At 44.7% G+C, this 26,092-nt stretch overlaps 1 protein-coding gene across 8 annotated transcripts in view; it reads left to right on the top strand.

Moving 5' to 3' along the window:
• The window catches only part of EMCN (endomucin), a 69,275-nt gene that overhangs the window by 27,341 nt on the left and 15,842 nt on the right, over positions 1 to 26,092 (top strand). For 7 of the 8 annotated variants that reach the window (XR_007164212.2, XM_048066425.2, XM_013199922.3 and 4 more), the window contains 6 exons: positions 8,196 to 8,249; positions 9,735 to 9,839; positions 10,189 to 10,305; positions 15,976 to 16,098; positions 22,160 to 22,192; positions 24,551 to 24,622. Coding sequence is in view for 7 of the 8 variants with exons in the window: in XM_048066425.2 (XP_047922382.2) it covers positions 8,196 to 8,249; positions 9,735 to 9,839; positions 10,189 to 10,305; positions 15,976 to 16,098; positions 22,160 to 22,192; positions 24,551 to 24,622 (504 nt within the window). In the remaining variant the exon portion in view is untranslated. The remainder of the gene's footprint in view (positions 1 to 8,195; positions 8,250 to 9,734; positions 9,840 to 10,188; positions 10,306 to 15,975; positions 16,099 to 22,159; positions 22,193 to 24,550; positions 24,623 to 26,092) is intronic. The other variant, XM_013199921.3, reaches the window with a different exon arrangement.

Raw genomic sequence — 26,092 nt, 5'->3', positions numbered from 1 at the left:
GGAAACAAAAATAGGCTTGCAAATAGCATGGTAAGGAAAAAGCACTGAGAGCATTACCCAGAGGACATCATTTGCTCTCTGCTCTCTGGGCGGGGGTGGCTCGCACCGATGCTCCTGCTCTCTTTCCTGTGCAGGGAAGGGGCTCTCCTTTTATCCTTTTTCCTTTTCTGCTCAGCAATGCACAACATGCAAAAAGCTCTTTCTTATATAAAACTGCACCCATTAAAGACGTTTTAAAATTGATTTGGCATGACTAATGCAAGGGGGGTGGCAGTTTGTTTTTCATCCTATAACATAACCCTTAGGAACTCCTGCCTTTTATCTTGCACACGGACAGGCAAACATATCACCATCAAAGGGTGACAATCTGGTGGCTTAAATAGCTTTAAAGAGTTTAATTAAAACCTACTAAATAGGTTTAACAGGTTTAAATAAAGAGAGCTTGGAGCCTTTGTCCAAGGCAGGCTGGGGTGCTGATGATCATGCTGAGCACAGTTATTACTTTATGGAGCGCAAACAACGTGCTCATCCCTCTTTAGCACACAGTAATGAAGATATCCACCAGGTTTCGCGCAGGAGCAGAAAGCGTACTGAGGAAAGCTGCAGTTAGGTGCGCTCGGTTGGGAGTTTGCATTTCTTCTGAGGTTATAAAAGAAGCGATGAAACTGGCGCAGATTTTGTTGGCCGCATGTTTGGGGAGGTAAAGCTTGGTGTGTGTTTGGCTTATTGCAGGTGCTAGGTAAAACACGGGGGCGCTCAGTCAGTGCTTTCCACTGTTGTTCTCGTTGAGGAGGAACTCCTTGATAACCTACGGCCACGTTAGCCAAGGCCAGTCCTCATCAGATGCTTTTCTGGTGGTTTTTGGTGGGGTGAGTGTGCGCAGGAACTGGCTGCGGGGTGCTTTGAGAAAGCTTTATGGAAACTGTGCTGCTTGCTTGGGTAACTAATCACAGAATCACAGAGTGGCTGGGGTTGGAAGAGACCTTACAGCTCGTCTAGACTAACCCTACCACCACGGGCAGGCACACCTTCCATTAGACCCCGTTGCCCAAAGCCCTGCCCTACCCAATGTTGAACGTTTCCAGGGATGGGGCATCCACAGCTCCTCTGGGCAGCCTGTGCCAGTGCCTCACCACCCTCATGGTGCAGATCTCTGCCACCACGGTGTAGCTACAGCCTGGTGCTGGGTCATGCTTGGTGCTGCATGCGGGTGAGCAGAGGAGCACCGGGGCAGCGCTGGCACCAAAGTTTCATTTCCTGCCTTCGTCCTGTTCCCGGTGGGAGAAATTGCAGCGGCTCCCTCCCTTTCCTTCCTCTCCTCTGCTCTTGCTGCCGGGTGCCTCCAGCCGGCGATACCGGCCTGCAGCCCAGGGGCAGCAGCAATCCTGACTTGGGGCAGCGTTGCGCTGTTGGCGATCCAGCATGGGGCCGTCATTAGGGACACGGCTTTTCCTTCACCAAGCGCTATTGTGGTGGGGATAGTTGCGTGCAGGTACCTTTACGAACACGTCCTGTGTCGTGTATTGCTTTAACACACCAAAGACATAAAAAGCCATGAAGGTTGTGCGTTTTTCTCAGGGCTTACTTCAATTTCATGAAATTTGCAAATGGTTTTATTAAAATGGTTTTATTAAATTGAATACCACCTTTGTTGCACACTGTTATCAGCTCTGGCCATCCACTGGATTGCATCAGAACCTGAATTCCTACAAAGAAAACAGCCGATATGGCCATCGGGGAAAGATGTAAAATATGAGTCATGAAGAGCTGTATGTATGAAAAGGGAATTAGCTATATGAAATTAATTATTTTTAAAAAAACATTTTCATAAGTTCCCATCTTCTGTGTTTTTAATTCTTGAATGTTTAAATTATAGATTTTCTTAATCTTGGTCTTAGAGGTACTGAATAGGAATAATGGAATTGATGTTTTCAAACAATACTGTTAAGATTGCCCCTAAATCTCTTCCAATGGAAGGTTTTGTGTTTTGGAAGCACCTATGTTTCTTCTAAAAAATTTCTGCTTGCTGTTTTCTTTTAGTTAATATTCATAGTATGGACTAGCTATTTATAGACAACCAGCAACTAACCTATGACCACAATTCAGCACTGTTGTTTGATTTTTGGGAGGTTTTGTGTCCTAGTTTCAATCTTAACAAAATACTTCAGATAAAACTGGAAGTACTGCAGGGAGGATTTTTCTTAGGATTTATCCAAACAGAGTGGGTAAAATTCTGTGGTCGTAAAACCATGCCTGACCTGAACCTGCAATTTTCCTGACAATGCATTTCTCTTGGTACTAGGTAGCTCTTATTTGTGCAATTTGAGTGGGGGTTGGGCTGCATCTAGTGGAGTTAAAATAATTTACAGAAATGCTGAGGGAGGACTGAAATAACAGCAGTTACTGAAAATGAATCCCTTTCCTTGTGCTGTCCTCAGTTACAGCTTTCTGCAGTATTTTCAGAGGCTTGACTCTGTGCTGAACACATGCTCCAAACAAAGCAAAATATTGAGAAAGCTGTAAATGCAAACCTTGCAGCTTGTATCCGTGTTCTTACTGTCTATTCAGGAAGATCCACAGATGCAGTTGAAATCTTGAACTGCAGATCTCCCCGTTTCTTGCAAAACTCCTTTAATGCTAGCATGTGGTGCCACTGGGTGATGCAGTTTGTAGCTGTCTAGAAAAGAAGAGCGTACTGGTATCCCTTTTTTTATTGATTGGAAAATGGGGCATAGGGCCCCAGTGGGGCTGGCGTCAAAATACCACTGGAAAACAGCCACAAGCATCAGTGGCAGCTACTTTGAAGATACTTTCGATGTATCTTGGCAGAACACTACCCTGAAACGTGCAGGAAGATGTGCCCAGGGTTCCTAAAAACCACTTAGAGTACTCAGTCTGAACCCTGGGACATTCCTGAGGAGGAAAGCCCCAAACCGTGTAGCTGCTGAATCTTACCAGATAGAAGGCCCGTGTTGAAGGCCTGTTGGTACACCAAGAGTTAAAGCCTAAGTTTGACCCCTAAATTAATACATTCAGGTGCACTTGAGTTCTGTTTGGAAGGGTTGAGCAGTACCCAAAACTTGTTTTGGCTGTGAGCGTGTGAGAGTGATGTTTGTGCAATGGGCAGTTGGCAGAAGATGAGCTACTCGTTTAGGTAAAGCACTTTTTTCTTTGGAGGATGTTACAGAAAATTTCATTACAAAAGAAGAAAGAAATTTGTCTCAAGATTTAGGGTAGAAGGCAGTGAAGCAGGAAAGAGAAATGGGTAGGAGTGAAAACAGAAATAAGAAGTGCAAGAACTACGCCAGGCCTGGGGAAATACCAGGTAAGAGAATAAAGAGATGAAGCAGCAATAAATGAAAACGAAAGAGGAAACGTAATAGACAGCAGAGCTCCGAGGTAAGAGTAAGCAGGTTGTGTACATCGTCAGGCAGCAGCAATTCATGGGTAACCCTGAGAATTATCAGCACCAGCTCTTTTTGCAAGGACAGCTGTGCCTTTCTGCAGAAGGGATGACAGGTCAGATGAAACGGACAGCCTGCCCGCAGGCACTTACAGGGGGCTCCGCAGTGGTAGTGGGACTGGCAGGACTATCTATCGTTTGCTTCCTGGAAAAAGACCACAATTTATTTCTGCTGATGTGGAAAGACAGAAAGCAAGAAAGCAGCCTGGACTTTTCCGTGTCTTGCACGCAATTTAAAGGCCTGGGTTCACACAAGCAAATATAATATGGGAAACACCACTTGCAGATTCTGCTTATGGCCTTGAAGTAGGGAAATAACATACCCAGCACCAAAAAAAAAAAATGGAATGTTTCTAGTCCAAAATTCCTCTATCTGTTACCTCTAGTTTCATTCCCAGCAGATGTAATGAGAAGCTTGCTTATTTTTTTTTCCTGTTAGAACTCCTCAGTTATGTGAGCGCTGCTGTCACTGCCTCCCATTAATCTTTTCCTCTCTAGGCTAAACAAATGCAAGTCTTGTAGTCCTTCCTGAGAGGTCATTTTTTTCTAAACTCCTGGTGACTTTCGTGGTCCTCTGTAACACCCCCACCTCCAGGCATTCATGCTCTTCTCAACGTGCTCCCCAAGCTGGGCTGAGTGCTTCAGCTGTGGCCTCACCAGGGCTCATCTGCATGGAGGGGGTTCAATATCAACATATCCTCCTGCCTGCCTACTGCAAGGTCAAGTTAAAAAATGTTTAAAAGTTAAAAGTCAAGTTAAAGAGGGGCCATTTCACCATTTCTGTTTATAGTTTCTTTTCCAATAGAAATCATTTCTTTTCAAAATCAGATACTGATACGAAAGTGGCCAGCATTCATCAATTCATATAATGAATAAAATCAAGACGTATTTTGAATAATCCATTTATCTCTAAAGATGTTTACATTTTACTTTTTTTTGGCATTCACTTCTGTATTAGCTGTTGTATGTGGTGTTTTAAACTCACTTAGTGCTTTGTGCTAGTCTGTAACGCATAAACAGAACTGCTGATGAAATATCATGCAGTCCTTTCTGCCTTTTTTTTTCCTGTCTTGATTATAGCAGTAGCAGGCACCTAATTAACACAAGGTCAAAACCCTCTTATCTTAGTCTTCCCAGTGTAAAGTTTAAAATAATGAGACAGAGAGAGGGAAGAGATGATGAGAGCTCCAGGCTCAGACCTTGGAGATCGAAGCCTACATCAAAAACTTGCATTTTTAGGACAACTGTGGCTGTCGGTCAGTTCTGGCTGAACTCAGGGATTCCAGTGGAATTTTTAAAGAAAGTTCATTTAGTGTTTTACTTGGATCGTTCTAAAATCATGCCTAAAGACCAGATACAATTGAATTTACTACTGTTTTAATTTTAGAACAAACGAACCATTTAAATCCAAGCCAGAGAAGACAATAAAGGCACATCCTGTGAACCTGAAAGGAAAAGAAAAATAACTTACATTTTGTCTTTTTTCATTTTGGCCTCATGGTCAGGGGTCAAATGCTTATCAGCTCTTCTTCATTCATTCATATCTTGCCCTGCTACCCTTATTGTCTCACTGTCTCTGGACCTTCCTGCCTAGACCTCTCATCTTCTTCCCATCCTGTTATCTTTCTTGCCCTTCTGACTTCTCACTCTATCTACTTTTAGACGTGTTTTTCCTTTTCTTTGTGGCTCTCCCACCTGGCAGCGCCACCACCACCCTCCTTTATTCAGCCCAATGTCATGCCTTAGCACCTCCCGGCTCCACGCGTGTTCTCCAGGCGCAGGGATGCTACATCACAGGTCACCCACGCTCTTTTGGCTGAGCTCGCTGCCAGGGAGGATGGCAAATAGGAGAGGGTTGTGTGAAGGAACTGCTGCCAAGTAGATTTTGGTTACTCCCACAGCAGAGTGGCTTTCTCCATATCAAAGGAATCACTGCATCTAAATTTGCCCAAAACAGTGCAGTTGTAGCTTTGGTTGGTTGTCCTTCATCTTATACAGCAGTCAATCTGACATGAACAGAAAAAACAAATCTTTCTCTCTCTCTCCTCTTTTTTTCATCTGGCAACAGCTTATAGTAGGTCAGAGTTTTGTTCTCAATCTCTTTTAATCTCCTTCTTCTATCCCCCCCATCCCTCTTTAGTCACAACTTAACATTGCAAATAAGAGCATAATAAGCCACCAGCTGTATCGGTGCTTTTAATCAAACAATTCTCCCAAAATCTTGGCTAGTTTTAAGCATTTTTGCATGCTGCTTTCAACTTGTTCTTAAAATGATGGATAATTAAGTACACTTTAAGGCAACAATTAATTCATAAAACTCCACTTTATTCTACTCTGCTAATCCAATTTATCTTAGTTTATCTCTAGACTGTGATAAAATCAGCAACTGGTGATTCATAACAAAACTGACTTAATTTCTCATTTTTATTTTTTTTAGTTTTGAGGAAATCCCAGCCCATCAACATGGTTATTAACTGGAACACCTTTAAAGGATGAATAATGAAAGTGTTACAATGGGCTCTCTACAAAGTTTTGTCGACTTAGGGAACGAGCTAATTGGGCAACCAGTGCATTTAGCTGGTGTTACAGACACTGTAGTTGCTGGGAGATGTTATAACAAACCATATGAAATGTAGGCACTGTTGAAAAAACATTCTGTCTTAGTGCTGTGGCCTTGTGGCACGGGGAATTACACGAGCTTTGTCACCAGATCTTATGAGAATGGAGAGATGGAAAAATGTTCAATGTTTAGGGAGGCTCCCCAAGCAAGGCCGCTTTTAGGTCTGTTTGGGTAAGATTTGTCTTCAAAGTATTTCAGCTGTGGGTTATGAACTGTTATTCTGGCTGGGTACCTAAACAGCAGGAAAGAAGAGTGTTTTAGATGCCCTGTGCGAGGGGCTTAGCCCAGCCTGACTGCATTCGTGTGCACGGGAGAGCAGAGCTGGGGCAGTCCTACAGGGGACTGATGGGCAAGGTCTTGGTAGCCGTGTGTGACTCCATTGTGTTGGACCCCTTTGGTGGCACGGTGACAAAATTTAATGTGGCTTTTGGTGAGAAGGGGTAGGAGTTTTGTGCTGAGACTGCTGGAGGTAACGAGGCTGGAGCGGAGGTGGGTAGGGCACCCTTTCGGAGATGAAGCCCACGAAGGGACAAAGATGTGCCCTGACCAAACTGGGCCAGCATGTGGTGCGATGCGACATCATGAAGGCAGCAGCATGCCTAGAAGAGACACCCACGAGAGGAGGCTCACTGGGAAGAGACAACATCCCAGCTGAGACCCACCAGAAGCACGTAGGTGCCGAAAGGGCTGATGGCACCATATGCTGCTTGAAGTGAAAATGCAGGGGCTCATCTGCCTTGACCTTAAAATGTGCCTGCAGAGCTAGCGAGTGCATTCTGTAATTTTTTTCCCCGTGTTAGATCTGTGACTCTGGCAGGCCTTGGATGGAGCTCGTGAAATGTTAACCGTGGCGCAGCGCACTGAGCAAATGGAACGAAGCTGACTGTTCTGCCCCGCAGCCAAAAAACAGGGAGCACCAGCAGATATTACCGTGAGTGGAGCTGCACAAGAACACTGACATGCCATCCTGACTCAGTGTGGCGATGTTACGGCTTCCTAATGTCACGCTCCAAACCTGACAGCACCGGGGGATAAGTCTGTGCCGCTCTTCCTTCTCCGCTCAGCTGCAGAGCTGTGCTTTTCCTCCCCACGTGTAGCCCTTCCAGGCCTCATAGTGGTGTGCAATGCTTGTGAAGTGCAGCTCTTTTTGACTCATTGTAGGCTTTTTCACTCCTTTCATCACCCCCTTAGCTTTATTTTTTTTTTAGTAGAAGGATATGGACACCCCAGAAAGAAGACTGAAAGTCTTATCTGAAACCAAAACTCTAGTTGAGTCGATCTGTCGTGTAGCAGTTGATGCTGTTATATTTTTTCTGCACAGCCAGGAGATCTAGAAATTGTTTTGCTTTTGTTATGATGATTTTTGTCTGTTTTATAATATAATATTTTATAATATATTTATAATATATAATAATATAATATTTCATCTGTTAACTTGACCTAGGATATTTCAAACTGCCATCACTTATTGCAATAAAATCCCTGGAGCTGGAGCACTGCCCTGAGGGCAATGTAGAAAATCAATCATTGCTCAACCTGGTGCTTCCTGAACCATGTTCTGTGAATTCTCCTCTTACCCTCACATACAGGGATCACTTTCATGCCGAAGACCCCTCCTGAAGTGTTTGCATTAGCCAGGGAACCACTAACTACATTTAATTGCTTACAGCAGCAATTCTCCTGCCCTAGGACAAGAGACTGGGTGCTCACGTCTGCAACTAGTTATTTTAGTTAACCCTCCACCCTGAAGACTCGGAGCAACTATGGCGGTACTCAAGAAGAAGAGGAGATCAAAAACCTTCAATTGCTCCGGTATTCTCCGCACCAGTGTTAAGAGAAGCTAACACTTGTTAAAAAAGCAACCTGTGGCCCAAGGAGGGAGGCCATAGTAGATGCTTTCCATTGGATCAGTGAGGGCAAAGCTAAGAGTCTGAGGATACAACTTGTACAGGTTGCAAGCAGAGTTGTGTGACTGGGTTGTTTCTGTTAACAAGCTTCTGAACTTGATTTTCAATGAAGTCCCATGCTGCTCTCTGCCTTGTATGCCTGTGTAATACTAAATAGATCCAGATGATGACTAAACTAATGTTTCTTTTTTTGTTTTTTTTTCAGAAGCTGAAATTCCACACAGTACCGTCAATGCTCATGTATCAACATTAAAATCTGGTAAGAGTCCAAATTCTCTGTTATCTGGTGTTCTGAAGGTCCTATTGCCTCTCTAGCTTTCATCTTTTCCAACTGCTGGGACAAATCAGGCAGATTGTTTCCTCTATGGTGATTGCAGAGCAGTGTATTTCCATGGGGGTCTTACATAAGTCTGTTGAGAAGAAGAAAGGATTGAGGAATCTTAGTGAGGAGGGGGTTAACTGGGGCAGGCTGTATTTTTTTTTTTTTTCAGATAAAAAAGGCTTAAATTCTGTGAGTCTGTATGCTTGGGGAGTGGTTAAAACATGATCAGACATTAGCAAATGAGTTAAATATTCATAGTTCAAAAAGTTGTCAGAATAATTTGGGAAATAGCATCAGTTTGGGATATGGTACCAGGGAGTATTCAATTTGATGGGTGTAGACTTAAGAGGACATGGACTTTAAGAGTAAAGAACTAGACAGTGTGTCTGTGTTGGGCCTCGGTCAAAAGATAATATATGTGCATAAAGCTGTCACTTCCAGAAAAAGTTATCGGTAACTTCTTGAGACTATTAATGTTGAGGTTGACGTTATGGGGCGAGGAGGTGGAACCAGTGCTCTCAGTTTCAAAAGACTGACTCTCGTGATTTTTTTTAACTAGATCAACCGTAAAGTCCTAAAGCTATGAATTAACAGAGAAAAATCTGGTTCAGAAGGTGAAGCCTGGCTTAACATTTTAAACTACCGTGTTAAATTCTCTTTTCTCTGTAGCTCTGTAGTTATGAAAGTTCACTACTGACTACATTGCATTCATGTGTGCTAAATACCAACTCTTTTGTAAGTTCAACTGTCAAAGATTGCTGCATTTAAAGTGATGCACATGAGGAAGAAAACTTGGAATGGGACTATGTTTCTTGCTAACTAAACATACTAAATAATTTGTTTTGGAGCTGAGAGTACTGATATAATAAAGATGAGTACACTTAAAGCGCTAGTAATGGAAGCGAATAAGGTGCAGCCAGAGGAGTTGTGAATGTTATGTTCATGACATGAATTAGTCCTTTTCAAATTGTGCTGTAGTTCTTTCATGTTTCTAAAACCCTGATGTTTATGCCTGTTCTAAAAACATTTAATAAATGCCCGACACCTCTCGGTGAATGAGCTCTTCAGATGTTTCACTGAAATTTCTCTTACAGCTTTTTGCCACAGAGGAGAAAGCAGTACTGCTATTTATGCCTATGAGAAAAGCATCAGAAGCCCACTGTGAGGGCACCTCCGTGTGCCTTCCCACAGGGGTTGGCTGGTGGGCACCGCTGCTGACTGTGTGGGCACAGGCCAAACCCTCCCTCTGATACAAACCAAGTGTGCTCTGAGCCCTCCCGAAACACTCACGGGCAAGAAAGGTCTCTGAGGGCCAGACCCCAAAGGGGCAAATTGACTGCCTTTGTGGGAGTTGGCAGCTAGAGGCATGCGATGCTTATTTAAATGTGATAAAATGAATCAATAAAAATGCTTCTCTTGCAGTGGTGGAAGCTGTGACCACGTCCACTTCACGAGTGACAGCACTGCAGTCCTCAGTGTCAACGACCACTACAGTCAAAGATACGACTGTGTCTGTCACAACTGGTGGTGAGTGACAATTTCTTTGTGCTAATTGCTGAGGCTGTTCCAGAGGTCAATCAAGGGACTGAGCAGCAGTGCCTCTTGGCCTGGGGACTCATTTACACGTAGTCACTTTCTCGAAGCCTCGAGAGCCATCAGGGACCAGGAAGCTCCAAGCCAGGTCTCGTAACTGCGCTATTGCAGGTTTAGGTTCAGGGGGGTTTTCATTAGAGAGAAGGGAGCCCTGTCCCCGTTGTTCTTCAATTTAAAATCAGTATTTAAAACTAGACTGCAGGCAAGGCAGGATGTATGTTTTGTGTGTTTGTGCATGTGTATGTATAAAACTGAGGAACTATTTTGAATGTCCTTCCTTTAGTAGGCTCCACGCCTCCTCCAACTACAGCTACACAGAAAACAACAAAAGGTACAACAACGCAGCTGCCTGCAGAAGTGGTCCCTACAGCAAGAAATGAGGATGACAACACAACAAGCAGTAAGTGATAGTTTCACAGAGCCATTTCTGATTCGTCATATGCTACATTTCTGTAAAACAGTGTGGAGTGATTATTTAAAAAAAAAAAAAAAACACAAACAAGTAGCTTGTGTAATGGGTTTGGATCTTTGGAGAGGTAGAGCTCTTCATCCTGCCCACGGATTACATATCTTAATGAATCTTTCCCCAGAATCTTACAAGCAGAATATTATACCTTTAATTTGTAGTGGAGATGATCTGAAACTATTACACAAGATTTGAATCTCCCTGTGCTTGGGAGAGATGTGCTTGGAAGGGTTTGCAGTTTTTTCTTCTGTTTTTTTAATAAGTTATTTCATCAAAAATAAATGATTCTATGTGATCAGAACAGCCCTTTAGTTTTTTATTTTATATATATGTATTCAGCGTTACAAATAAGTATGCTCTGTATTATTATGAGTCATCATACTGAAAGCAGCGAGATGTTACTAATTACCATGCATCAATCTTCTACATAAATCTTTAGAATGATGTGTGTGTTGAGCCAGTACATCAGATAGGGTTTTAGGGAAGGGGAAAAAAAAAAGAGAAAAGAAAGAAATCCTCTGCATCTAGCAAGTAGTTGGAATAATTTAAGGAAATATAATAACGTACAAAAGGAGCTCAGTAAAAAATGAAATTTCATCTCCCTTTTTTGTCTGTGAACTACACTGTAAATGTTTGCTCAAGCCTTTTGCTGAACCAGAGCTTTGAAATACTCCATTTTTTATATTTAATTGAATCAAGCTAAAATTAAAAATAATTACAGAAAGTATTTAACTCAGCAGTCAGTGATACAGTGATGTTCTCCTAGCTAATGTTTAGAGCAGACTGAAGCCTGTGACAATTGATTAAACCTTCGCTTCTCTTCCTGGGGTTGCCTCCTGGTGCCACTCTGGCCCACGCACTGCTCTGAACCCCAAAAAATCCCAAAGCAGGCCAAATTGCAACCCTCCCCTGAGTAGTGTAAGAAAGAAAGGGTTTTCCTGTGGGTGGAATAAGCCACCATGAAAATACACGTGTCTAGAGCACCAATGCTTCTTCTCTGTTCCTCTCCTCTTCTCTTTCCAGCAGTTAGCCTTCAGTCTCTAGCTGCTTGGATTGAATTGTTTTGAAAACTCCCCATTTAACCAAAATAATAATAATTAAAAAAACTACAAAGCTTGCAACAAAAATGGTTAATGGACCTAAAAGCAAGCCCTACTTGATTCTAACTCCCCTTAAATAAACAGGAAAATTAAAGACACTGATTAAAACAGCAACTCCTCACAGCAGGACTGGGAAGTTGCTCTCCCTGGAAAGAAATCTTAGCAAGACTTTGCTATTAAAAATGGGTAGAACGTAAAATTTGGCTGCTATCTCCTTGTTGTTGTTGTTATTGTTATTGTGTGTAGTTTTTTTTTGTATTATTATTTAGCAGTCAGCTTTCCCCCCCTTTTTTGTTGGCCTCAGAGAACTGAGGCAGGAGTTGATGGTGCCTATACGAAATTTCAAATTTTCCTTTTACTGCACCTGTTTTCTAATGAAAAACAAGCATCTCTGTTGTTCTGTAATGCAGGCCATCACTTTATCTACTTCAATCCTGGCTAAAAGCTTCAGCAAACAATCGCATCCTCACAGCAGAGATTTGACAGGGCTTCCTGTTCCTGCTGCAATTTCTGTGGCTGTCACCTTCTGTTGCAGATTCAGAGAAATACCCCAGTGCTCCATAAACAGTGAAGTCATGCAAAGGAGTTTGTCTTTTATTCTTTTTCTTAAGTCTTCAGTATTTTTTCCTCTGCAGGACATAAATACAATCTCCCCTCTTTCTTTCCGTGCCCTCTTACCCGGTATATTATATAGGAAGCCAACAATTAGACTTGCCTCCTTAGTTTTCTAGTAGAAGGGGTCAAATCCAACAGCTCACATTTAGTCAAAAAAGTGACCTCACTTGTGCAGTCCAGGCCCAAACCAAGAATTTTAATCGGTGTCACACTACATCAAGTCACACCTGCATGCAGGACTTCATGTCCTGGGACACTGGCTCTATCAAAGAGAATATGAAATGAAAGGCAACACAGGATTGTGTTCTTCCTTCCCTGGCCGTGGAGCAAGTGTCTTGGGCAAGGTCAGCACTCAAGTTATTAAATCACAAAGTAAGAGTGGGTTTTTGGCTGTTGTGTTTCTGATTTATCTCGTGCCACTCTCCTGGAGGATGATACATCACAGTGCAATGAAATATGAAACATTAAAAAGACAGAAAAGGAATGAATGGAAGAAAGACTTTTTCTCTCTTTCATATCAAACTGCTGGTAATTGAGAGGGAAGCTTCACGAGGAGGGATAAGCTAACAACATGTTGCTTGGTTGTCCTCAGGTCACTGCTGCATGCTGCAGGTGTGCTCTGTATTTATAAAACATGTAGTGTAGTTGGCTGCAGAGATGTGACCGTCAGGGAGGGAAAGGTTTCCTTTGGTATTCATGCTCTGCAATTTTTCAACACTTTCATCAATGCAGTCACTAATGCAAGCAGTTTCTCAGGCTGCTGATTTCAGGCAGAGACTTACATGTGAGTTTATGTTCAAGATGTGAGCTCTAGGGGAAGGTTTAGCCTTACACCCAACAAAGTCCTTGCGCTAGGGTTGTAATGTGGTCGGTGTACCCTGGGTTCACTGACTGGCTGAGTGATGCTTTTACACACGTGCAGATGTCTGCACTCTCTGCACTGCACATCTGCTGCTTGTTGGAAGCATCACATGATGCCAGAGCTTGTTAGGCAGCAGCCTGCTGCAAGGAAGATTTAGAGTACTGTTGGGAAATGCTGAAATGCTCGTGGATTATATATAGGTTAAGTAGAAAATCCTGCTAAGATCAAGCGAGGATGCGCGTCGAATTTCAGTTGGTTAAAGAAAAGGAAGGGCTCTGGGAGGACAAAAGCAGGGCAGTAGCTGAGGCTCAGGCAGCAGCTCTGCAGAGCAGCTCCAACTTGTTTGAGTAAGCCCCCTCGTTGCTTATCCCTTTGACCAGTGTGTACTAAGGCACCGTCATTTATCTCATCACAGCACCCGTGAGGAGAGCGGCGTCACCTCTGGGGAGCTCTGCCACGCTGCTGGACAGCAATGTTACGATCTTTACCATTTTATTTTTACTTCACCCTTTTATCCATCATCAGCTGTTGGCAGCAAACACACTACGAGGTTATGTGAGTGCTTTCCCTTGCTGCAGCCAGCTGTGCCGGAGCGCAGTGGGTCGCTGCGGGGACCTGTCGGTGGGGACATGTCCACTGCCTCTGGAGCATGGGCACCACAGCCAGGGCTGCACTTTCTCCTCCTCTCAAGAGCAAACCAAACCTCGTGTGGCTGTGAGTTGTGGGCTTTCCTGATTTCTGGCACAATACAGTGCTGCCCCTGCTGTGTGTGTATGCGTGTGGCAGCTGGATATGGATGCTGCTGTCCCCGTAGGCTTTTGGCACAGAAGCTATTGAGATCAGCTCATGATACACACAGTACTGATAGTACACAGTTGGTACTGTGTTTCGGGCATGAGGCTTGTCTGCTTTTGCCCTTCTGCAGCAGGAGCCTGTTCTGCAGACTGCCAGAATAAATGCAACCAGCTCCACGATGAGCCCTAGGCACAGACGTATCCGTCCCTGTGCTTCCAGGAGCCGCGTGAGGAATTTCACCCAAGCTGAATGAGCCAAACAAGACACAAACGCCATCATCCCTCCCCTCAATGCCCTGACGCGGCGTTCCCAGCTCCTGCTCCCGGGAACAGCCTGTGCTGGCAGCTCCCAGGCAGGCGAGGAGCACCCGGGGCTGGGCTGCTGCCAGCGCCGATAGCACCCGCCTGGTCCCCACGGGAAAGCAGCACCGCAGGGCCACGAGGCTGCCTGCCTCCCTCAGCTCTCCCATGTGCACAGTGAGCTTTGCATGGCTGGCAGAGCGTGTTTGTGTACCAGCCTCCCTGCACGGGAAGGGTCACTGCTATTCTGGCTTGCTTCTCACCCTCCCGTGCAAGCTTTTACCGGCTTGCCCTTACGATAAGGGAGCCACAGGACAGTGGCTCTTACAAGCCCATGTGTCAAAGAAGGAGGGAGGCTCTTTGTGTTCTGGTTGGTTTTTTTTTTGTTGTTGTTGTTGTTGTTTTAAATTGGTTTCAGATTAAAACTCCACATTTAAAACTTGAGTCTGCAGCCACCACAATAAGAACCAGAAGTGGATAAAGCTTGCTAGAGTTTCATCACTTCTTCAATGAGAATGTGGAAACGATTCACGCTGGTAGATCTTTGCTTTACACCATGGTCAAAAATGGTTTACAAGTTGTGTTTTTCATTCATGTCTGCTGCTGATTAGACTTACGTATTGAAGGTGCACAGTGCTGAGGTTTCTGAAGGGAGCTGACAGAAATGATGCCTCTTCTCACTAGAATCCTAGCAAAACTTTTAGGTATTTAAGCTTGTTCTGCATGAAATTCATTAGTTTCCTTCCCTCCCCAATTTCCATGTTTGCATTGAACCCCCAGACTCCTGTGGCTTCAGCTCACTCTCCCTCAGCACGTTGATTTTTGAAGCCTGCCTCTCCAAGCTATTGCACTTGCTAAACAAAAGGGGAAGGAAAGGGATGAGTTAAAGGTGTATGGTACTAGGAAAGGGAGCTTTGGGTGTTGGTTTTATTTTCCCTGAGTAAAGGACTCTCTGGGGATGCCAAACCAGAGGTAATCAGAGTTTCTGAAGCAGGCGTGTGATGAAGCATTCCCCAGGACTCACGTGCTGTGTATGCGTGGCGCTGTACTTGTTTGAAAAAAAAAAAAACACAAGTCGTGCAGTAGTTCTGGTCCTGCTGTGCGCCATCCATATGACAAGGCACTGGAAATGGCTTACAGCCCAATTGCATCTCAGGTTGGTATCAGAAAGGCAGCGCAGGGTTAATCTTGAGCACCCCGGTGGTTTATTTGGTAGGCACTGTCTTGCCTGTTGTTACGCTGGGGTCTGGGGAGGGACACAGAAATCACCTGCTGTACTGAAATCGCTTGAACTCTCCTGCACCACGACTGTCACCTTCACTTCCTTGGCCAGATGGTGCCCTGCAGCTGGGCTCACCCTGGACTGCGAGTCTCATGACGCAGATGGCCTCGATCCTCTATTGACTCTGCGAGAGCAGCAATAAGGCTCTTCAATTTTTCATATGCTAATTTTCGTGGCTATATTATTTCCCAGACCTTAACAGCACAGGATGAAGTAATTAACTCTACACTTAATTGCAATACCTAAAACTTTCCCGAATATTCCATTATGTGACTGTTGCGGCTAAAGTTTTTTTAATTAATTTATTTATTTTAATGAAGGTAAGAGAGAGGTGGCAGTAAGCCATCTTCCGCTCATGTCGCCATTGGCACAAGACTGCCTGGTCAGTCTGGGCTCCCTGGCCAGTGCTCTCATCTGTCTTCTGGCACAGGCTGCGTTGGATGTGAAGGATGTGCTTTAAAGATGCCCCAGCTATGCCAGTAGTAACAACCCCATAGGGATTGCTTGCTGCTTGACGAGGGGTTACGAGAAGGCATAGTGCTTTCTGACATGAGATCTGTGATGGAGAGTGCATTTTTCTGCAGAATGGCCAGGGATCTAAGGCAGCACTTCTCTTGCTGTATCTTACCCAAATGTGTGTCTCATTTCCAGCTGCTCAAGTGAGTGGAACGCAAGCAACACAAAATGAGAGTGTGGGTGCTCCATCTACTAAGGGATTGACTTTGTCTCCTACAACCTCTCCACAAAAAACCACTTCTGCTTCTGAAACCTCAGGTAAGTCTTGAAAATATACACTCCGTTTTTCCTATGCAACTTGTTCAAAAGATCTTGAATCTCTCCTTCATTTGTTGCTTGTTGTCCTAGGATGGGGGCCATCTCCTTATTCATGCAGGGTACAATGTGTTCATGTCATCCAACTATGAAGTTATGATGAGTGATGGGCGAACTTCAAAAGATTCAGCTAGAAAACTCAATGTCATTACAGGAGGATATAAATTAAGATAATAGAAATCTTTATATATGCTGTATGTGGTCATTGTGTAGCACTGACTGCCAGAGGAGGTCATCGAGATAAATTCTCTGGCTGCAAAGCAAAGGAGAAAACAGCTATAATTTTTACAATTGTTAATAAATCTAGAGGGCAAGCTAAGGCATATTACCAATTAAATGGCATTGTTCAAAGTACAACATGGTCACACGCAAGGTCAAAAAGATATCAATCCTTCTCAATGCCTGTCTAGCTATAATGTTTTCCTGGGTGTGTTTTGGTGTATTTAACCACTAAGCAACTCTGTGGCGAATGTAGATGCTGGGTCGTGAGAGCGATCATTTATTATGTGTCTACCAGGCTTAATTTTCCCAGATTTTGAAGAATCATTTACTTAGGTCTTCTTAAAGTTCCCTGAGCTTTCACTCAATACTATCAGCTACACGTATTTAAGCCTAATAGGCACTCTGACTTTGTTTGCATTTCCCTATTAATATTAATGTTTAACATTTCTAGAGGAATAAGACTCTTTACAGCACCCTGGATTATGTTTGCAGGAGATAACTATGAGTGCTCAATAATATTTGTTTGTGGTAAAACAGCACAATGAATGGGATTCTTCTTATGGAGGGTGGGATTGGATATAAAAGTGTTGTAATATCATATGCTCAGTACATACTGAAATGCTTAAAAGCATGCAGAAAGATATAATAATAAGCATTTTAGGGAAGTTGGTGTGTTTTCATTTTTAAGCCATGGCCACTGATTTAGAGAGGAATCTTTCATTATTTTAATAAGCTTACGCCCCATAATACATACGCTGTGAGCTGCAGTTACTTGACTATCCTGTCACATTGTGTGTCTTTTGGCAGACACGTGCACAGTGTGGAAACCTTACCATTGGTACACTGCAATAAACCAATAAATTGCAATGCTTTTAAAGAAAGGTTCTCTCACGCAGGTAAATTCTCCAGGTTAAAATGAAGCCATAATACATATATGGCCGTGGATCCTACGTATTGAATTACCTGTTACATTATTTGTACAATTACGCTTTACGCTTAAACCTTGCCCTGAAAGGTTTACATTTTTCCTTGGGTCTGTTTGTGAAAGTCATCGTCTTACTCAGCTCACTTTGCTGTAAAGCCAATAAATCTTCTTTAGCTCAGGGACTACCCAAGGTGCCAGGGCTGTAATTGCCTGGCTGAGGAAGAAAGGGCCCATCTGTCCTGGGGGATTCAGCCTCGGTCCTTGGCACAGCCACTGCTTTGAGTTCCCATAAAACTGCCATTTCAAAATCATTTCCTCCCTCACCAGGGTCTCATCCTTGCACCTTCCCTGCCTCCTCACAGGACCAGCTCCTTGCTGCTTTCTTGCAGCTTAAATATGCAAGAAATCCCATTGCTCACCCTGCTGAGTTAGGTAGCTCATCCCTTATGGGTGCACCTTTACGACACCCTTACTCCCTGTTCCATGTGCGATTGCTCAGGGCCAAGGGAAGCCACAGGCTGCACCCTAGTTATTTTTAAGCCATGGCAAGCCTGAAGCCAGTCGTTTCAGGCTGTAGTGAGACTAGAAGAAATGCACACTCTTGCTGCCATTGGACTCCTTCTTTGCAACACAGAAATTTCATCTTCTGTAGGGTCTGGATACCTTTTGTTCGCCAGAGCAGAGGCTGGTACATGAGGTGTGGCTCATGCTGCAGCCCACAGGGGATCACAGAGCTAAAAAGCTGAAGGCACCCAAGCCACAGCTTCTGTGTGGGAAGATAAATTAATGTGAAATTCATCCAGAACAGAACGTTTCTATTTGGTGTGCTAAACCAAAATAATTCAGATGGCTAATCTCAATCCAAAACAATAGGTTTTTTTTGAGACCACCCATTTAAAAGATAAAAATAAAACAAAATGCCATTTTTGTGAAAAACTCCTTTCTTGCTGCAGAAAAAGAGGAAGAAAAAAAGAAACATTTTGAAGAGAAATTTCCAGTCAGCCATATCAAAAGATCAGGGTGTGGGAGGAGCGCCACAGAGAGCTGGAGAGCAACTGAAAGGAGTATGGGGGGGGGGAGCCTGGGAAGGAGCTTGGAGAAACATCAGAGAGCAGCAGTGCTGTGTTAAGGAGGCTTGAAGCCAGCAGCTGCAGAGGAGGGGCTGCGTGGTGCTCACCCAGGCTAGCGGAGGGAATAGGGGCTGCTTTTAGCAAAGAGAGCAACCGGCATGCGTGCCACTGACACGTACACGTCTTCAACTTTGGCTGTCATGTATAATACGCCTCCTACTCCTGCTCCACCTCCGCAAAGGATTGCTGGCTAATATTTAATTTTTCTCCTTCTGTTTAATTGATGAAGAACTGGAGATTTAACGGATCAGTCTAAATACCTCTGAGAAAGTGCAGGTAGCGTAGCTTTTTATTCTCTGACCTAAACAACGAGAATCCATAAGGCAGCGTGAGCTGAAGTCCATCCAGCAGGCTGGTGAGATCAAATGACCTACTGTAATAAGCTGACAGGTGAATCAACCTGCTGCATCTGTTGACGCCTTTATTGCACTCCTCAAATTATAAGTCCTACTCACTTGATTCACAGGAGGAATCTTCCTAAGAAAAATTGCTAGGAGTAAGACAGGGAGGGTATGACTCTTTCTGTGCACAAACTATAGGAACACTGGATAGTGATATTAAGTAAAAATTGCCCTTCAGCTTCTTCACAGAGAGAGAGACAGAAATTGAAGCATTGGGGAGACGGAAAATACAGTGAAGCCTCGGTTAACACAATTGTAGAACTACAGCACAGTCAGGGCAAGGAGGGTTTTTTAAGGTTCTTAATTTCGCTGTGATTTATCGTGTGGTATCCCCTCTGAGTAATCAGCCAAATTTATTCGCCTGTTTTGCCAGCGAGCGCAGTTCCACGTGGCTGCCCTCCAAAACCAGAAGCAGCAAGCTGCAGGGTGTCCCGGCTGTTCAGGTAGCGGAGGTTTGGGAGAGGTGAGCTCTCAGTGCCTCTCTCCATCTGCCAGGCTCCTCACCAGCGCTGCCTTGACTCGGGCAGGTATTGTCAGCTCACCTGGTCGTACGCCAGGCTCTTTATCCTTGCCTTCTGTATGTACAGCCAGTGCTGTACACCTCTATCCTCGTGATGGATCTGGAAATCTTCCTGGTTTATCTATGCAGAGCATCTGCCCCCCAGTTCACAGCCCCAGGGGACGTGGCAGGGGCCAAGCAGAGAGCCAGAACAGCACGATAAAGGCCTTAGCAAGCAAAAGGCTGCCTGCCTTTCTGTCCTCCTCTTTCCCTAGAGAAGCAGTGCACGGCCCCACCACCAGAAAGGGTGCTGGATGATTATTTGGGATATGCAAGCTGAAAGCAGCTGCTGAACGGCTCCAATGAGCACAGCAGTGTTTAGGTGGCAGGGCTGAGCAATCTGAGCAGAGGTGAGCTGGCACCTGGCTTGCTTACTGGAGACCGGGGGGGAGAGAGAAGGGTGTGTAGTCTTCTTTCCCTGGCTATTTGATTTTTCACACTCTAGCAGAACCCCAGTGAGATATCTTTGGAAAAGAGGTTTGTGGTTTCACTGCATGTAGATGTGTAGAGATTTTAAAAAGAACCAAGAGCTGGGCGGCTTCTCCAGCCCTTGAGGGAAGGAGCTGCTGCCTCGTTTTCTACCTGGGACCCTCTCCGCCCTGCACTGAAGGGGCCGAGGTCAGGCCAGGACAGCACAAGGGCTCTGGGTGGCCTGTGGGTACTGACTGTCCTGAGGTTGCCTGACCATTCCTCCTCCCAGAGCCTAACATCACCTGCATGTGATGTTGGTGAACCTTACGTCTTTGGGCTGAAATTGGGTATCAGCCTTGGGCTTGACCTACTTTTTCTGTTTGCTTATTTGCTCTAATTTGAGCCAAGATGGTTCACTTTGTTTACAAAAGCAAAGTTAAGGGAAAATGTTACGTTAACATCTTGGGTATTTTCTTAGAAAAGCTCAGCTCCTCTCAGACTTGGGAGGGCAAGGCTTGGCCTTTCATAGAGACATGACTTACCTGTAAGAACTGACAGGGCCTTCTGCCTATCTCCATAAATGTGCACACACATGGCTTTACGTTTGCTTGTTCAACCATCGTTGTGTGCTCACATGGCATTTGTTCCACGGGATCCCACTCACAATAAGAAAGGCAGGATTCAGGTAAGAAGAAATCCTGTCACATTTGGATGATCCCTTAATACCAGGTGGGTGTCCTGCTGCTTTCTGTGCTTTTCACCTTTCTTTGACAGGAGAGTTGTTAACTTCCTGAAAGCTTTTCCTAGGCTCTTGTCATTAATGTTGCCCAAACATGCCACAAACATCAGCTAATGAGTCATCACAGAGATCCTCTCTGAGCGAGGTGATGCTGCTTTGCAGCTGGATTGATGAGATGGTAAATAGCTTAGGAAAAACATCTCCTCTGAATTTTGGGAAGCCAGTATGAAATAACTGTGTACCCTCAGAGTACTTAGCATTGCTAATATTTAATATGTTCAAGAAGAGCTCTTGCTGCTGACTTTTAAGTACTTGGCTTTTCAGCTCGAACATGCTTTTCACGCCCGTTTGTGATTAAAACGTCGTTTAAGCTCTGTCACGTAGATCACTAGCAAAAGTGGTTGTTTGCACGCCAGCGGCTCAAGTGATCCGTGTTTTTAATTGGTTGTAGAGAGGAGGGGAAACAGCAGCAGCTGTTCTTGTTCCCAAAAACAGCTCTCAGGGTGGTAGGACAATGCATTTAACTGTGCTGCAGCTCCTCTTGCAGGAGCTGCCCCTACAAAGCACAGAAAGCGCCGTGGTGGGTCGCGGCCTCCTGAGGAGCTCTCAGGGCAGGGCCAGATGAGCCCCGCTCCTCACGGACACCACAAGAGAAGCCAGCCCTGTATGGACCCAGGGAAAGGTTTTTTTTTTTCTGGTGCCATCCATCCTGGAAGAAGCCAGGCAGATGCTGTGAAGTACACCTCAAAATAGGGAGGAAGTGCTGAGGATATAGCACCTCAAGGGTTTTCCTCCGTGGTAGCTCCAGTAACCCGGTGAGAGCCCGCGCCAGCAGCCGGAGTGCCATCACTGGCCCCTGGTGAGAGGCAGCCTGTCTCGGACAAGGTGTTTTGTTGCCACTACATGTGGGTGCATGATTTCAAAGACAGGGATGTGTTAGGTGCCCGGTTTCCTTTGACCTCAGACTGATCGCGGAAGAGATTTAATGTAACGTCACTGCGGGAGTGATGCTTGTCTGTGGCTAGCCTCCAAGCGTGAAACGTTCACAGCCTCCTCAGTGTCCGAGCATGCTACGGTCTAGATGTATGCGAGCAGCGACACGCTAACAAACGCAGGAATTCTGCACCAAAATCTTCTGGAGTGAAGGGAGGAAGCCGCCAGCAGCGGGACCACGAGTCCTGCGCACAAGACACTGTAAAGTCCTTTTCTTCCTCATTACCAAGGCCTCTCCCTGCTGCTCAGCAGCCTGATAGCCAAGAGCACTGGGGTAATTAGCGAAGATTCATTTTTGAGAGGTTTCGTGACACTTGAAGACGTGTCTCAATTAGGCACTTGAGTTTCTTTTATTACAATGCTTAGTTGTCAGCTAAACGCCAGCTATTTGCCCCAGGGCACTTGCTTGTTTTTTGGCAGGAAGATTTTTATTTATTTATTTATTTTTCTGTGTACTGATTAATTCAGGATTTTCTGCCCTGCCCCATCCTGGGAACAGTTTCTTGTGCAGCTACTGAGCCCATTTCTGGAGTCTCAAGACCCCCCTTGCTTTCCTCTCCAGTAAGCAAGGACCTCTAGCCCTAAACCAGTTACTAACAACCCTGCTCTTCTGTTTTATTGCAGACCTCCACGGGAGCACCCTGACAGAGTCAGCAAGTAAGAGCAATGGCCAAGCTTGCTCTTTGCATGCTGGCTGAAGGGCTGGGGTGGGGTGGTGAGGGGCAGCCTGGGGAGAGGAAATATTTGGGGAACGAAGGGGCTGGTGGGGGTAGAATGAACCTGACGTGCGGTACGGAGAAGCAGGTAAGCGATGCTCAAGCCATGGCAATAAGTAACTTTGCCGTGAATGCAGGTGAATGCCCGTGGGACCAGGAGATGCCGTAAAGCAAAGAGGGTGGGAGCGTACTGTGTGATGCAATGGGCAACTGATACAAAAATAGTGTTCGCCAAGGAGCTAGTCCTTGTCAGTGGTTCTCCTGCCTCGTCCTGTGGTTGGAAGCAGCAGGTCCTGGGCTAAGTCAAGGTCTTCCTGTGCTAGTGAACCAGTATTGTCTTATTTCCCTTCCTCTGGGCTTGTCAGGAAGCAGTGGCTTCTGTGCAGCTTGCTGCAGCCCTTGTGTCTGCCACCAGCAGCCTGTTCCTCATGTCACCGCGAGGTCTATTGCTCCAATTGTTATCTGGATCCCAGATCATTCCCTAGCTGGAAAACGTCTTCCAGATCCAATTTTCAGATCCAAAGAAAGCAGACAGGATGGGCTGGCTTGTGAGAAAACTTGAGTGGGTAACTGAGTTAATGTTTTTAATTCCTTAGTCCATTTCACTCATTCAGCAGTGCTTCTTTTCAGCTCGTGTTTCTCATTGATGGTTTCACGTAGTTAAAACACTAACCTGTGGATTTGTCTTTCCTGCATTATTCTCATCTTGGTCATTTAATAGACAGCTAGGAAGATAACCAGTGCATTTGAATCCTCAATTTTTCTCCTGGGGAGACACTGCACAAGTGTAGAGATTCACATTTTTCTGAGTAATTTGTTTCTGTTGACATTTTTGGCCAGTATGCAGGATAAGTCATTGCTGTGATAATTGCCTGCCTTCCCTTTGTATCCTGTATTCGATCAGGTAAGGTAGAGAAAAGGGCAGTAGTATTTCTCTGAAAAATACAAAGCAATCACATGGAATCATGAATTCATGAGAACTATTTCATTCACTTTATGATGGCTCACAGTTTCCATCCTCATATTGTTGCCCCTCAGCAGACAGACACCATGGAAGAGAGAACTTTAAAGAGACATGGTGATTTTTCAGGGAAAAGGGTCAGAAGCAATGATGGTTTCGATGCTTGGATGCATCCAATGCTGTGGTTGCATTGAGCAGGCCCCATCCAGTAAGTAGTAAGTGAGGCCAGTCTTTGGCTGTGAGGCCAGTCTTTGGCTAAACAAAAAAAAAAAAAAGGAAAGGAAACAGAAGCTAAACAGATTGTCTAAAATTCACACAGCTCTGCAAAAGCAGAACAAATTGAGAACACAGCTCTCAAAATCTTTCCCTTTGCACAACCACACAGTGTTTTAAGTGGGACCCTGTGGCTTCTCATTATCTGGAAAACCAGTAAACTGGCATATCTGGAGGAGAAGCTGGCCCCTGGCTTTTCTCTTCTTTGCTTCTTTTGCATCAGGAGACAACATACTCTTACATAGCAGAGTTGAGCAGGATGTTGTGAGAATGAGAATATGGGCAACAGGAGAATAATGGAGAAAAAACAATCACCAAAATATTTTTCAGGACAGGATCTGAGTTTAAAATCAGTACAGCAAGGAAGAGGGAGCCCTATAGGCTTGGAACCAACAAATATTGCTGGTCACTAATTCAGCAGATGAGAGTTACAAGTGTTGCCCACATGAAAACTTCTGTAAAATACACGGACCTGTCATTCTGAGGTTTAGCAGATCGAAACTGTATTTTAGCCCTCAAAATGGCTCTGGGGAGTTGATTGACACTGTGAATTTCATAGCTTCCACCCATCAAGCTGAGCCCCCTTCTGTCCTCTGGAAGAGGAACTGCACATCCCTGCGGGTGCAAGGGGTGTAAACATGTACTGGAGCGGTGGGTCGGAGCCTCCCTCCCTGCCTATTCCTGTGCTATTGCAGCTTGTACACGGAGCTATACCTCTGCTGGTACCCCTGCTCGGCAGGCCTTCTGTCTTTACCTCCTAAAAGTGAAAATGTAGCTCATAACCTGTAAGCAAGAAAGCAGATGATCCCAGAAAAATGGCTGTACGACAGCAAGTGCAAAGCACGTGTTTCTCTTAGGCCACAGCAGATAAGCTTTTCCACCCCTTGTGCCAAATTTTTCAGGTGTTAACTGAGGACACCTATATCCACGAAGCGTACCATGGCTCCAGAACTGGGGACTCCAAAGTTGCTTAGGGAAGGTCATTTTGCAGAGGTTGAGAAGGGGAGTTGTTTGGGGAAGTGCTGGCACTTGTATGTTGACCTGAAAACAATATTTCTTTTGCAGCTCTAGATTTTGTCGTCACCGAAAGAAATTCTGGAAACACCAAAATGCCAGAGGATACTATCCATTACTCCAGTGAGTATTGCTACCCCGTTGTCCATCCTCTGAATTTTCAGTAGATCAGTATGGTTTTAGATGAGCGATTGGAGTAGCAGAGAAGTAAAACTGGCGATGTTATTTCTGTCCATACCAGGCTATGTACCCTCTTACAAGCCCAATTTAACTGCATGTTATTAACCTCATCCCAAAGAGAAAGAACTTGGCAAGTTGACACTTCTCTCACTGGAGAGTGGTGCAATTATTCGCAAGGACTGAAGTAAAAGTGATAAAATGGAAAAAAAAAAAGTGAACAGAGTCATCCCCTGTGAGAGGAGACAAAAGGAAACACATGGAAATGTCATTCACATACCAGTATGAATACTTATTACACAAATATATTGTTATGACTATACTATATGAATGTATTGCCCATTTTGTCACGGGAGGGTAGGTGGAGAGAGAAGGACTGGGAGTCCTCTGCAAAGTCTTCAAGCAGTCGGTATTTACATGGTGCATGTCACTTAATTTTTTATTTTACAATTACGTACCTCTGAGGCAAGAGTGTTACTGCAGATCCACTATTTCCTACAAAAAGCACTGGCTCAGCAAAATATGTTTGATGTTTTTCTACTCTGAACTTGTCTCCAGGTTCTCCCTCTGGTTCCTCAGACACTCTTCTGTATGAGTATTAAATATTATTTGCATCAAGAACCAGTGTAGATGCCACTTCAAAACAGGAGGCCAGCAGGAGGGACGATGCTAAGGCTTTGCAGCTTCCCCAGCATGGGACGGAGGCCACCAGGCTAAATACAAATGTGGCCAATCGCTGCCAGGAAAAAAAAAAAAAAAAGACAAATGGGGAGAAACTGGGCTTTGATATTTCCCCAGGAAAGCTTCTCTTCATGACATAATTCTTTCCTTTTTGCTTCTTGGCTGGGAAACACCTGTCAGGAAATGGCAGATGGTGGGAAATAATAAAAGGGAAGAAATGTCCTCATTTAAAAAGGAGATCTTGCATTTTCTCTCCCTGGTTGTTAGTGCTGTGGGGAATGTTACTGAATTATGTAACTCCTTGGTGTCTTTCTGGGCACACGATGCTAAAAGAGAAATAATAGCCTTAGTCACTGAATTTCAGAGCAGTCTCGCTTTCCAAAAAAAAAAAAAAGAACACCAAAAACCTTTGCGTGCATCAAAAAATTGTTCCTGCAGCAGGGCAGTTTCACAAAAGCCTTTGGGGGGTGATCAACACCAGGGGTGAACGATGCGGGTATAGATCAGGATGACTGATCCCACCAGGGCAGATGGTGAACCCTCACTCTCCTACCTGGAGATCACCCAAATCCTCCCGTGGGTGAAACCAGCACCATGGGGTGGAGTGGGTGCTGGAGGTGAGCTGAGGAAATCAGTGGCGTTTGGTGAAGGGGATGTGGCAGGAGGTGCTGGTGGTACCTCTCACCCAGGTGCAAAAATGCCAGGGCAGAGGCGAGCAGCAAAGTGATGTTTTCC

Source organism: Anser cygnoides, chromosome 4 (assembly GCF_040182565.1).
Source record: "Anser cygnoides isolate HZ-2024a breed goose chromosome 4, Taihu_goose_T2T_genome, whole genome shotgun sequence".
NCBI classification, from domain to species: Eukaryota; Metazoa; Chordata; class Aves; order Anseriformes; family Anatidae; genus Anser; species Anser cygnoides.
Note: the sequence above shows the minus strand (reverse complement) of the source record. Positions and strands in the feature narration are given on the sequence as shown.